This window comes from Tuber melanosporum, assembly GCF_000151645.1.
Source record: "Tuber melanosporum whole genome shotgun sequence assembly, scaffold_15, strain Mel28".
Taxonomy (NCBI): Eukaryota; Fungi; Ascomycota; class Pezizomycetes; order Pezizales; family Tuberaceae; genus Tuber; species Tuber melanosporum.
Window position 1 is genome coordinate 1,030,357 of NW_003298808.1, and position 11,720 is coordinate 1,042,076.

Below are 11,720 nucleotides of genomic sequence, written 5' to 3' on the forward strand. Positions count from 1 at the left end.
TTTGAGGTTCTGGTACGGTGATTCCATTAGCCTGAAGCACTCTTTGTTTGCGGTGGGGAGAAATTTCTGCACTGGCGTCGAAAAACCGAGATATGTAGACAGGAGGCTTAGAACAAGTGGTGGAGGGGAAAGCGGGGTAGGAAAGTAATTGTATGATAGAAGTGTAAAGTTAAGGGTGAAGGCACCGCAACAAAGGGCAAAACATGGCGCTAGCACTGCTCAAGAAAGGGCACAAAGGAGGCAGGTACAGAGGTAGGAAAGTAGCGAATAGTTGTTTAGGTGATAGGAAGGAGGAGTAGACTATATTCCTAAGATACAAATATGATAGGAAGCCACCGCCATGAGGCTGCAGAAACAAGCACGATGACATCCGTAGTCCAGGATTTGGTACCTACAAGATTCACGAAGAAGGAAGAGGGAGGAACCAAACAGGGCCCGGAGAGGGAGGAGCCAGGGGGAGAGGGGATGAAGGGTGGGGGTGGGGTGGGGGAGTGAAGGGGGTATAAGACCAACGAAATATAGGAGCCTGTAACTCACCTCTATCATAGGCATGATGGTGAGGGTAAGTTAGATCACTGCGGGTAATGGTGTCCCTCCTCCTTATCCCAGAGTATGAATTGGTTATAGGATATTGATAGAGTTCTGGAAAACTAGTACTCGTAGTAAATAGTGTGATCGATCCTGTCGAGATTGTTTACTTTTACAAGATCAGGGAGTTGCTCGAGGGATGGGGAGATATCGGGGGGGTCGAATTTGTGGGCGTGATGGGGACAAAGGTTGTAATGTAAATAGGTATGATAGCTTGACAATTGGCAGCGCTGAGATGACGGAGAGGCAGCGATACTGAGAGACACAAAGTAAAACGGGGTTTCCGTATCCAAAGCTGGGAAGATGGGGATAAATTACCGCAATTGGAGCTGTTGATAGTGGTAAACTTTGTGATGGAGGTTGGAGAGAGAACTCAATGGACGAGGGAAGTTCAGCATTGTTCACTGTAGACTACTTGAGTAACTAGACCTAACTAAACTGCGACTGGCGGAGACAAGTCGAATTCGGAAGCCGAGAAATTTCGTCACTCAAATCGTCACCACTGGAAGGGGGGCGGGGAGGCGCTGTACTCGTACTCTGTGCTCTTGCATCTCTTTCCCCCGCTTTCATCTTCCCCAGTTGGAAGACACTTGAGCCATCCCCACCCTACGAGCGAGCAAGGACGCACAGCCCTACCTCTCACCCCATATGTAACACAATAACATATCGGCATTCCAACCCCTAATCCCGCGCCGTCCTAGTCGACATTCCAAAGGAATCCAAATACTGGTATCACTATTCCCCTAAATACAAATACTTGTGGAGTATCATATCAGTTTTTACTCGAAATTTACGCCCTCGGGAGCGAATCCAGCACAGACTCACGTTTACAAATCTTCCGCAGCCGGAGACACCTGGGCTTCAGCGTTGACTTATCCCAGCCATCCCGTGTCTTAGTCTAAGAAACGTACTGCACAGCACACACCAGTATCATACCGGTTTTTCTTGCTCTACAGTACCGGTACCGTGCACACTTGAGATAGGGTACAGCACGGAAGATTTGACAGGGCAGAAGTTAGACTAGATTTCAAAGGCACATCGTACGAGTACGAGTACTTTACAAGTATCATAACCTGCGGATAGCCAGCGGAACAGCAGAAGAAGGGAAAGGTCAAAGGCTTCGGTTTGCAGGAGTGGCAAGTCGAGCAAAATCAGGATGGAAAAGTCTTCCAAAAATCTGGCTCTAAAAGATTTTAGAGGAGTGGCGGGAGATTAGGTATGATGCAAGATGACGGAGAGCAACAGCAAGGGTTAGTCTACCTGTGACACCTCTTTTCAAGAACGTCATTCTGGGCTTGGCTGGATCCCCCACCGTCATAGCGCAACAGATTAAATTTAGGCCCTGTTTTTCTGAATTCCCCAAACCCTTGCACCACAAACCTCTTTATCTCTCTCTCAACTATCCCCCGTTTCCCTTAGAACCGCTCCGCAGTGTGCTTTCATCCTTATGTCTTATGTCTTATGATGCTCCTACTACTACGAGTAGCAAGGTGCCACCGATACTGTGCACAAGTATCATACGGTACTCTACAGTACAACTCCCCTTCTTCGTTTCCTATCCGAGCATGGAACAGGCACTTGATATCTCTGAGTTACCAATTCAGTGGAGCCAGAAACTCTTAGAACTCCCCTAGAGATTATGATAGCAATGCCTTGAAAAAAAAACTAAAAAAACTGTTTCATTCCTCCCTTGTTCCCATGGAAGATAGCGGTATCCACACCAATTCGCGTGACAACATTTCAATCATCAGAGAGCTTGCGCACCAAGATTGATTGATTTCTTGCACAACCAAGGGATTTGTTGGTACCAGCCGCCAGTATTCCTCAGACTCCTGGTCGGCGCACCAGTCCAACCTTGGTACAGTTTTAAGAATCAGTCTTATTAATAGTTGCAGCGTGCGAGCTGTTTCTTCTCGACCCAATAGCGTTGATTCCCCTCGTGATCACTGAAGGGTTCTCACAGATCAATAAATCCATGTGGCGTGGCCACCACTTCAGGCACACACACATCACACATCACACAACCACCACATCTCCCCCCCCCAGACATCCTGACCTGAGTGGATGTAACGAGAGTGAGAAACGAACTTGAGGGGGCCGTTTGCAAAGCTGTTTGACTTCAATCCCCAATTGAGGACTTCCTCCTTCCCCCCCCCCCACTCGCATCCCCTCTCGGCGCCTCCTTCTCGCCTCCAGCCCCACAATCCATCATCCACGCAAACCCGATCTACCATTCCACGACCACTCTCCCTCATTCGACTCGCTCGATCTCTCATCTGGCCGATGCTGGGGGGGGAGCGATATGACCTGTCTGAAATCAAATGAAGTGCGAACCGCGGATTCTCAAGGGAAACTGCACTTCATTCCTTGAGAAAAGCAAAAGGGAAGAAATCAAGTGATGTTTCGGAGGTGGGATGTGTCTTCCATTTTCTCTTTCTTTTTTCTTTTTCCATTCTTTTTTTCGGAGATATCGACGCGAGTCTGATGTGACTGTACGAGTACCGGTATTGCAGAAGTCAAGTATCATCAGGCTCGAGCACCGGTAGCTTATGTTCCCGGGCCGGGTGTACGACCGTTAATTGTGGCATCGGTAGGATACATTCTGGAAGTACCGACACCGGTACTCGAGTGCCGTCCGGCGCTGTAGAGTAGAGTACCGGTAGTGCACCGGTAGTGTTTTTATGCATGTATCATCTGCAGTTCTGCCGCGGGGATCAAGTTAACTTGGACCAGAACTACCGTGACCTATCATCACCCATATCAGCACTGCAATGCCGTGGGAGCCTTGGGGAAATTTAGGCACCTGTAGAAGGCCCCAATTGCCCTTTAAGAAACGTTATCTAACCAGGCAGCCTACAAACCTCATCATCAAAACACCGGTTAAAACACGGCGAATATCTGTCGTCGTGCCCAGAACCTGCTAACTCACCTGCAAACCGCCACATCACCCCCCCCCCTTCCGCCACCCGCCGCCTGCAAGCCCTGAAGAAGCCTCAGCACAGCACAACACACTTCACTCAACAACTCATCCATTTCTCACCTCAATTACGTGCACAGCAACGACTGCGCACCCCCGGTTATGTACTAGTTTGATATAGTAAAACGTTTATCTGAACCACGAATACTCTATTCGCTCGCAATAACGCCTGGAAGATCTGGCGGTGCTGCAAGGGGAGGGAAGGGAGAAGGAATGCATTGACAGCGTTAAGAGCAATCGTCGCAGGGTACAACAAGTACTCGAGTACAGTACCGATATTGGTGGGGAGAAGAGTGATTGGGGCTGAGATCCCGATGAGCCCCAGTTTCATATCATACTTCTAATCTGTGCACACATAGTAAGTTGAGCCCCATACTGTAACCCAGGTTTGAAATACCGAGGAGGAGGAGGAGGCTGGACAGAGCCTCTATTTGAAATTCGGCGATAGAAAGGGGGCACGGTAGAGTGGTAGGATTGGCCAGCATACCGTAGAGTAGAGTAGCTACTACCGGGTAGTACAGCGGACAGTATGTGCTCGAGTACTGTACTCGTACAGTACAAGTAATGTGCGGTATGCACTGTGCAAAGCGCCCGCATTCGCAGTTCGAAAGCCATATTGTGGGCATGAGCACTTGGAGATAATTAGTATCATATGATACAAGTTTACTTGCGATACCGGTATCCTTCTCTCCCTCTTCTAGACTAACTGGTGTCTGATCGAGCACAGTACGAGTAATCTCTCCCGGTCCGCTCCAGCCTGCTCGTGGTGGACTACGGTAAGTGGTGGTAACCTAGCCAAGCAGCTCTGTAAGCAACCGTCCGCTGGCCCCAGTAACAGCCCATCCTGAATCCACCGCTGCCGTACGTCCCACCCCTCCACCCCCACTTCCTCTTCCTCACCAACCAAAACGCAATCCCCCACCGAAACAAAATAACGAGGCGGCGAATCATTAGCTGTTAAATACTGTAACCTCTTCCTCCCACAGCCAAAACCCACCAATGCGACGCATATAACCGGTCGCAACCTCTCCCCTCACAACCCTGCGCGTTAATCGGGTGCTCGCAAGGGCTTGTTATAGGCCGACCTGCACAGCATCTGCGTAGTCCTCGAAAGAACGAATAGAAGTCCGTCCTCCACTCGCCATTTGCGATTTGATTGGGACGAAAAGTGGAAAGGAAACCTTTTGGTTCAGATTTACACGGGCTGCATTGGAACACAGGTTTACTTTCCACTGGCTAATCCGGCCGATTCTGCAGCCCGGTCCAGTGCTCCCTCGCTCACTTGCCCAACCCCTCTGTCCTCCATCATACCTCTATCTTTTGAGAGGTTGGATCCCCCTCCCTCGCCCACTCCGCGTGCGTGAGCGCGCGCGTGTGCAGTAGGCAGAGACATTCTTTCGGGAAGGGTAATGAAGTAGGAGAGGGTTGTTTCATGAATTTGCCCAAGATTAAAAGAGGTAAGAAGAAGCAGATTTGTTGAGATTGCAGAGCAAATCAAATCAAATGGAAATAAAAGGGGAAGAAGAAAAAAAAGAAGAAAAAGTTCAGCTTCATATAGCCGCATTGTGTTGTATGATATCGTAAAAAGCGTTGATATCTTGGATGCGGTGATACGCCCTGTTAAAAACGTACGAATAATTACTGGAGCTCAATTAAGCTATGATACTTACTATCCCTCGCAGTTATTGAGGTTATCACTCTGTTTCTCTCTCTCTCTCTCCCCCCCCCCCCCCGAAAAAGAAGAAAAACAGAACAGCGGAAACCACGAATAAGTCAGGTAATGGCTTCCGTTCTTCCTTCCCCGATATTCACCACTGTTCGCCGCTGATTCATCTTTCCCAAAAACCTTTTTCCCCTCCCCTCCTCCCATAAAAGCTCACGATAAGAAGTGTGGATAATTGGCCCATCACTCGATTTCACACCACCCCCTCCATCCCAAAGAGAGAAAACCCAGACACACGCGCATCCAACCCTCCCTCCCGTCACTTTCCCTTCTCATGCAAGTAGATAGTCGTTGAGACACTGACGAGCACCTAGGCTAGCATTTCAATTCGTGAACCTTTCTTTTATTTTTTTCTTCCAACGCCACCACCCCCTCTTCTGCTCCTTCTGCTCTGTCTGCCTGCTTTGGATGGCTGGTTTCCTGTGTTAGCTGGTTCGCTAGTCTACGATAATATGATACAACTCAACCTCCAATTTTTTTGACCTCCGTCAACTGCCACCCCCCCCCTTCCCTTCCGATCATATATTTCTTTTACTTTACTTTACTTACTGCCTACCCCCCTTTTCTAAGTCTGATTCTCTTTCTTTCCTTTTTTTTTTTTTTTTTGCCCTCTTTTCCTTTACTTGAAGGAAATACCTTTTTTCCAACGTTCGGCTTTGGACCAACAAACCTCAGGAGAAAACTACCAGATCCCCCACACAGAACCACAGTGGACCGCGGTCGAGCGAGTAATATAACAGTTCTACAACAATCACGCCATTTTTGTGGAGAAATATTTCAAGAGAGGAGGGGAAACATTGGAAAAGGAAGGGAAAGGAAGGGAAAGTACAAGGAAAGAGGTACGAGTAGAAAATAGGAGAAGGGAAGGAGGATTGTTCCGGGCTTTTTCTAATTTCTCCGATTTCGGATCTCTCGAAAAAAGCCACAAAAAGCCTAGTAGCAAAGACGGAGCGGACGGAAGGATTACTCACGGTTGCGACCCCGCAAAGGTTCGGTGTTCGATACCTAGTGTCTGCGTTCTTACCGGGATCTTCAGTCCTCGCTTCCAAGGAAGAAGAGATACTATCATAGGAAGGAGAGGAAGAAAGGGATCATTGTATCGGCATCATAGTTTCTGGGCTGTGCCAGCCCCATTTTATTCTTGTTTTTGGACTGTGGGTTTGGTTCGGTTTCGTCAGTCTCTTGTTCTTTTGGGATTTATTTTCCCCCAGCCCCTTTAGCCCCCCACTTTTGACATCTCGGAGGTTTTTTTATTTTTTCCTATTTCCTGCCATTTTTTATTTTTAAAAAATATCCCTTTTGGTGGTTTATTTTACGACTCCTGCTGGAAAGGGGGACGAAGAGGGATATCGGTTAGGTATACGGTCGCCATGTCTCACTCTCCTCCTCATTCGCGGACCCCTCCAACTTCTGTTTCCCCGCCTCGACGGCTCACTTGGAGGAGGGCGGCTACTTCTCCACCACGCCGTGCAATCGACTACTCTCCCTCCCGGGGCCCGACGAATGCTCTCTACAGCTATCCTAGCAGCTCGTCACTAGCTTCACTCTATTTGGCGCACGGCCGAATATCACCGGTTCGAAGATCCCCCGCTCATTCGAGATGTTCCTCGCGGGATCAAGACGGTGTGGTCCTCTGTGACGAGCTACGGACCCTTGCGGCGGTGATCCCGCGAAAGATTAGCTCCCTCTCAACCACGCCTATCCCAACTGGCGGCCCGATTCCCCCGCCTACTCCGCCTCCGGCGAGTCCCCACGACGACATAGACGATTTGGAGAGTTCCGGGGGTAGTGACGAGGAAATTGTGTTCCAACGTGGCCGCCGAAGGCCAATTCCTAACACTGACATTGACGGGCTAACGACCCCTCAATCTCGTCATGTCAGGAGTTCGCGGGTTCTGAGGAGGGTTAGAGCCAATATACATGAGGTTTCGCCCTCCGGGTCGGGATCCGTTTCGCCTCCTACCGTACCAGCAGGAGTTAGTGCGCCACCAACCCCACCAAAAGATGCCGCCCCATCTGGCCTCCATCACCCAAAGTCATTGAAGCGGAGTCCTAAGAGCGCATATTTTGCAGATAGCACAGAAGTTCCTGGGCTCAAGGAGCACCTGGGACGGGAGGAGCAGAATTCGCTCGATCTTGAAGAGTTTGTTTGGAAGGATGAGGTGGATCATACGTTTGCGCCATATATCCCGCGCACTGCTCCTGCTGTTTCTGGCGACTTTCTGGAGCCCAAAGAAGTCGAGGAAGAGCAGGTTAGTAGTGTCGGTGAGCTAGAGGGTTCTTTGGAAGAGAATGTGGAGATCCATGAGGCGCTGTATGCTGAGTTCGCCATGGCTCATGAAATTGGAATTGCGTTGGGATCGCCACCGGCGGTCGAACGGAGGCTTGAGTTTGTTCTTGATCCGGAACACGATACTTCGGGAGACGATAAGAGTGTTAATAGCAATAAGAGTGTTGATAGCATCAAGAGCGAAATGAACGCCCCGGAACCTGAGCCTGAGTCAGAGCCAGAATCCGAATATGAGTCAGAACCCGAGCACTCTATCCCAGGTGCATTCAAAGATGAGGATGAAGTGCTCGCGGAGATCAATGGTCTTAAAAAGAAGGGTAGGGGCAAGGGCAAGGCTAAGGCAGAGGTAGTCGCAATAACTCAGGAAGAAATAGATTCCGGAGAGAGCACAAAAGAGGAGGAGGATGAGAATGAGAGTGAGACCGGCCAGTACCTCCCGCTGGGGGCAACCATAGCCAAGGCAAGAATAAATGGCACCGGCGGAAGAAAAGTGACACCTTGGCCAACACCACGGATAATCTCTTGTCGATCTTCTATGGAGAATGCCCAACGGGAAACGGCAGATCCATCGGAATCCGTTAGGGAGCCAGCTGAGGAGGTGGCTGAGAAGGCCGCTAGCGAAGAGGCAGCTGAAACAGAAAGTGCGGATACTGATGAGAACGATTTTACCGATGAGGAAGAGGATGATGATGAAGTCTTTTACGATGCTGAAGAAGGTGGACTCGCATCCCCTCCCATGTCTCCTATCTCGCGATCCTATTCCCACTCTCGACACGCCGAACTTGAGAACCTTCCGAGAACCCCCAGATCCCCCAAGTCTCCGAAATCCCCTCGGGAGAATAATGTGGATCTCGTCCTTACTCAGTCTGCATCTGAGGCTTCAGCCCCTGGCTTAGGCCCTGGTTCGCCCAATTCGCCTAAGCACCCTGAAGCCCCAAAGAAACTTCCCCTTCCGCTACCTGGTCCGCTAGCAGTTAACGTAATACCAGCAACTCCCGTCCCGCTCATGTCTCCCGCAGCAGAGCTCGATAAGCAACTCGGTAATCCCCCTCCCTCTCTTCTTCACCGCAAGCCAACCGGTGGGGTCCAAACTTTAAAGAATTCCCATGATCCCACCTCTCCAACCAAGCCCTCAATCCCCGTTCCCAAGCGCTCAACCTCATTCTCCATGTCCGGCACCCGTAAAACGGCTCGCCGCCCCTCCATCTCTAATCAGCCCAAGCGCGTGCGCGAGTCTAAACTTCACCCGTGGTGGCGACCCCGCCATGGTGGTTCTAACGACGCAGAAGACCCAGGTCTCTCACGTACCATCTCTGCGCCGCACATATCTGCCTACACACAGGAATTGCACAGAACGGAGTCTACCACGAGCATCGGAAGGAAGCGCGTGACGAAGCCGATTAAAGGGACAAAATTTCAAATCGAATTTATCGGAGTCGGCACGATTAAAGAGAAGGGAGGCGTGTTAAAGGAAAAACTCGACGCAGGGAGCGGAGCAATGAAGAGGAAGTTTTCCCTCAAGAAGAGGCCTACGGATATTTGAATTTTCCTCTTCCAATACCAATTTTTTCTTATGTCCTTCCCACACAAATTAGGTGTATGTTGCATTGATCTGGAGTTTTTTTCTTCTTCTTCCCCTTTTCTCATTGTTTCATTGATTATTTTGTCTTGTTTCAAAAATAACTCGTAATTTCATTTCTTATGGTACTTGAGACAGATGGGATTGGTTGCAAAGCAAGCGCAGCATGGCACAGGATGGGATGGTATTTCATGATATTGTTATTGTTGGATATCTTCTTTACCTGTTTTCTCTGCTTTGGGTTTTTTTACCTATATCTTCTTTATGACGATGTGATGTACGTTACGATATTACTAAAAGGCGGTAGCTAGCCTACAACTGATGAGTCTTAAAGTCTACGGCATTAAATTTTTGGTTGGGTGCGGAGATGTGGTAACTTATTGCTGCTGCTGGGAGGGGGTTGGGGAGGTGGTTGAGGATGGCGACTTGGTATGGTATGTCATCATCCGGCACTGGTATGATATATGATTGGGTTTAGTTCCATGATTAGCCAGCATTGTCTTCCAGCAGCAGATGCTGAACCGAAACTTGATATGCCCTCATCTCATGGCCAGCCTATCATCACTATCGAGGCCAAAGTGGTCTGTCTCTTCCATTCTACATTCTATTAATTCGTTCCCTGCCAAGGGCGACTGCATCGGAAGTCCATTTACGGGACGGAAAACCGAGTGATGGAAAACCAGTCTTGGCATTCATTCTTTACCTCTATTCTGAAAATTGCTTGGTGTAGTAGTATACCTCATCCCTAATTATGTACCCACTCTCTCTCTTTCCTCCAACTTTCACTCGAGCACCCCTCCATTCCTCTAGACCAAATCAGTGTCCATTCATCATCCTATTAATCCATCCATCCATCAGATACTCCCTCCACTCCCCCTAATCTACTGTTACCATGGATCGGCTAAACCAGATGTATGCTGCGGCTCAAGGGCTTGGTGGGATGAGCGCACCTCCGGGAGTGGTTTGTTTTATCAAGCTATTTTTCACTTGTCTATACTGAGCTAATTTTTTTACTTTTTACTTTAGGATACGCCAGTTATTGATAATTCTGAAACCGTGTATATTTCTTCGTTGGCGCTATTGAAGATGTTGAGGCATGGGAGGGCTGGTTTGTTTTTTGTCTTTCATAACGGTGCTAGGGGGGGAGAGTAGCCGCTGACTTGTTAGGTAGGTGTGCCGATGGAGGTGATGGGTCTTATGTTGGGGGAGTTTGTCGATGATTATACTGTTCGTGTGGTTGATGTGAGTTTGCTTCTTGGATGGATGGGGATGGATGGGAGGGGAGAGCTAATTGTTTTTAGGTTTTTGCGATGCCTCAGAGCGGTACGGGTGTTTCAGTTGAAGCTGTCGATCCAGTGTTCCAGACTAAGATGATGGACATGCTAAGACAGACTGGGAGGTATGTGGATGGATGGGACGTTGATGGAGAAGGGTGGGTGGCGCTGACTCTTTTGTGGGTTTGCTATGCAGACCGGAAACCGTCGTCGGATGGTATCATTCTCATCCGGGTTTTGGCTGTTGGTTGTCAAGCGTCGATATCAACACCCAGCAGTCCTTCGAACAACTAACACCCCGTGCGGTAGCCGTTGTCATTGATCCTATTCAATCTGTCAAGGGAAAGGTTGTCATCGACGCCTTCCGACTGATCAATCCACAATCCCTCATGCTCGGACAGGAGCCTCGCCAGACCACCTCCAATCTCGGCCATCTCAATAAGCCCTCTATCCAAGCGTTGATCCACGGGCTGAACCGACATTATTACTCGATCCTCATCAATTACCGCAAAACACACCTAGAGGAGAACATGCTCATGAACTTGCACAAGACGGTATGGACCGACGGCCTGACGATGAAGGATTTTAAGCTCCTTGCCAAGGAGAACCAAGAACGTTTGGAAAAGATGGTTGGCCTGGCCGATTCTTACGAGAAGCGTGTCAAGGAGGAGAATGATCTGACCAAGGACGATATGAAGACTCGCTACGTTGGAAAGGTGGATCCGAAGAAGCATTTGGAGGAATTGGGTAAGCGGGGTATTGAGGAGAATATTGTGGGTGTGTTGGTTGAGATGGTGGATAAGGAGGCGAGTTTTGCTGCTGATATAGACGGGAGCAAACCTGGACATGTGGAGGCTATGGATGAGGATTAGGCCGGAATTGGCGGGTTGTTTTTAGTTTGGGTCTCTCTTTTCTCGCTCTTCTGTACCATAATCTATATGCATCCATCCACCCATTTGTTTATCATTGCTTGTGTTTCTTGTAGGGGCGGGTTGGTGGCGGAGTGGCTCTGGAAAGGTGGTGGCCGATGTCGCGATTGGTCACTCTTGTTATAGCGTTGAGGCGTGGTACAAGATAGTGCAGCGTTTAAGAGCATGGTGTGACTAGGGGAATGTATGTAATTGTAGATTCGTGCAGCCAACGACGATGCTCAATTTATGTACCGTTCGGCGGCCTCACGCTTGAATGCGAACGCTAGGCATGCACACAATTCCTCCTAAAGCCTCGGTCGATCTGGGGGGGGGGGCTTGTCTACCTTTCTTCCTATTTCTCCACAAAAGGAATGGCCG

The 11,720-nt window shown here is 49.2% G+C and overlaps 2 protein-coding genes; both read left to right on the forward strand.

Moving 5' to 3' along the window:
- The first annotated feature begins 5,514 nt into the window (after nt 1-5,514).
- Nucleotides 5,515-9,502, forward strand: GSTUM_00004806001 (uncharacterized protein). XM_002836564.2 has 1 exon: nt 5,515-9,502. Exon 1 carries the CDS (start codon nt 6,659-6,661, stop codon nt 9,119-9,121), a length of 2,463 nt encoding a protein of 820 aa, XP_002836610.1. The 5' UTR covers nt 5,515-6,658; the 3' UTR covers nt 9,122-9,502.
- A 328-nt stretch (nt 9,503-9,830) lies between these two features.
- GSTUM_00004807001 (uncharacterized protein) lies at nt 9,831-11,386 on the forward strand. XM_002836565.2 has 5 exons: nt 9,831-10,118; nt 10,184-10,265; nt 10,329-10,399; nt 10,459-10,556; nt 10,628-11,386. The coding sequence occupies exons 1-5, from the start codon at nt 10,050-10,052 to the stop codon at nt 11,301-11,303; spliced, it is 996 nt and encodes a 331-aa protein (XP_002836611.1). The 5' UTR covers nt 9,831-10,049; the 3' UTR covers nt 11,304-11,386.
- Nucleotides 11,387-11,720: the final 334 nt, after the last annotated feature.

What these genes read in the sequence shown, in the direction of transcription:
- GSTUM_00004807001 (XM_002836565.2), top strand. Translation starts at nt 10,050, where the DNA reads ATGGATCGGCTAAACCAGATGTATGCTGCGGCTCAAGGGCTTGGTGGG. An exon ending in GTTGAGGCATGGGAGGGCTG is followed by an intron (nt 10,266 to 10,328) that starts GTTTGTTTTTTG and finishes CTTGTTAGGTAG; the next exon opens with GTGTGCCGATGGAGGTGATG. An exon ending in ATGCTAAGACAGACTGGGAG is followed by an intron (nt 10,557 to 10,627) that starts GTATGTGGATGG and finishes TTTGCTATGCAG; the next exon opens with ACCGGAAACCGTCGTCGGAT.
- GSTUM_00004806001 (XM_002836564.2), top strand. Translation starts at nt 6,659, where the DNA reads ATGTCTCACTCTCCTCCTCATTCGCGGACCCCTCCAACTTCTGTTTCC.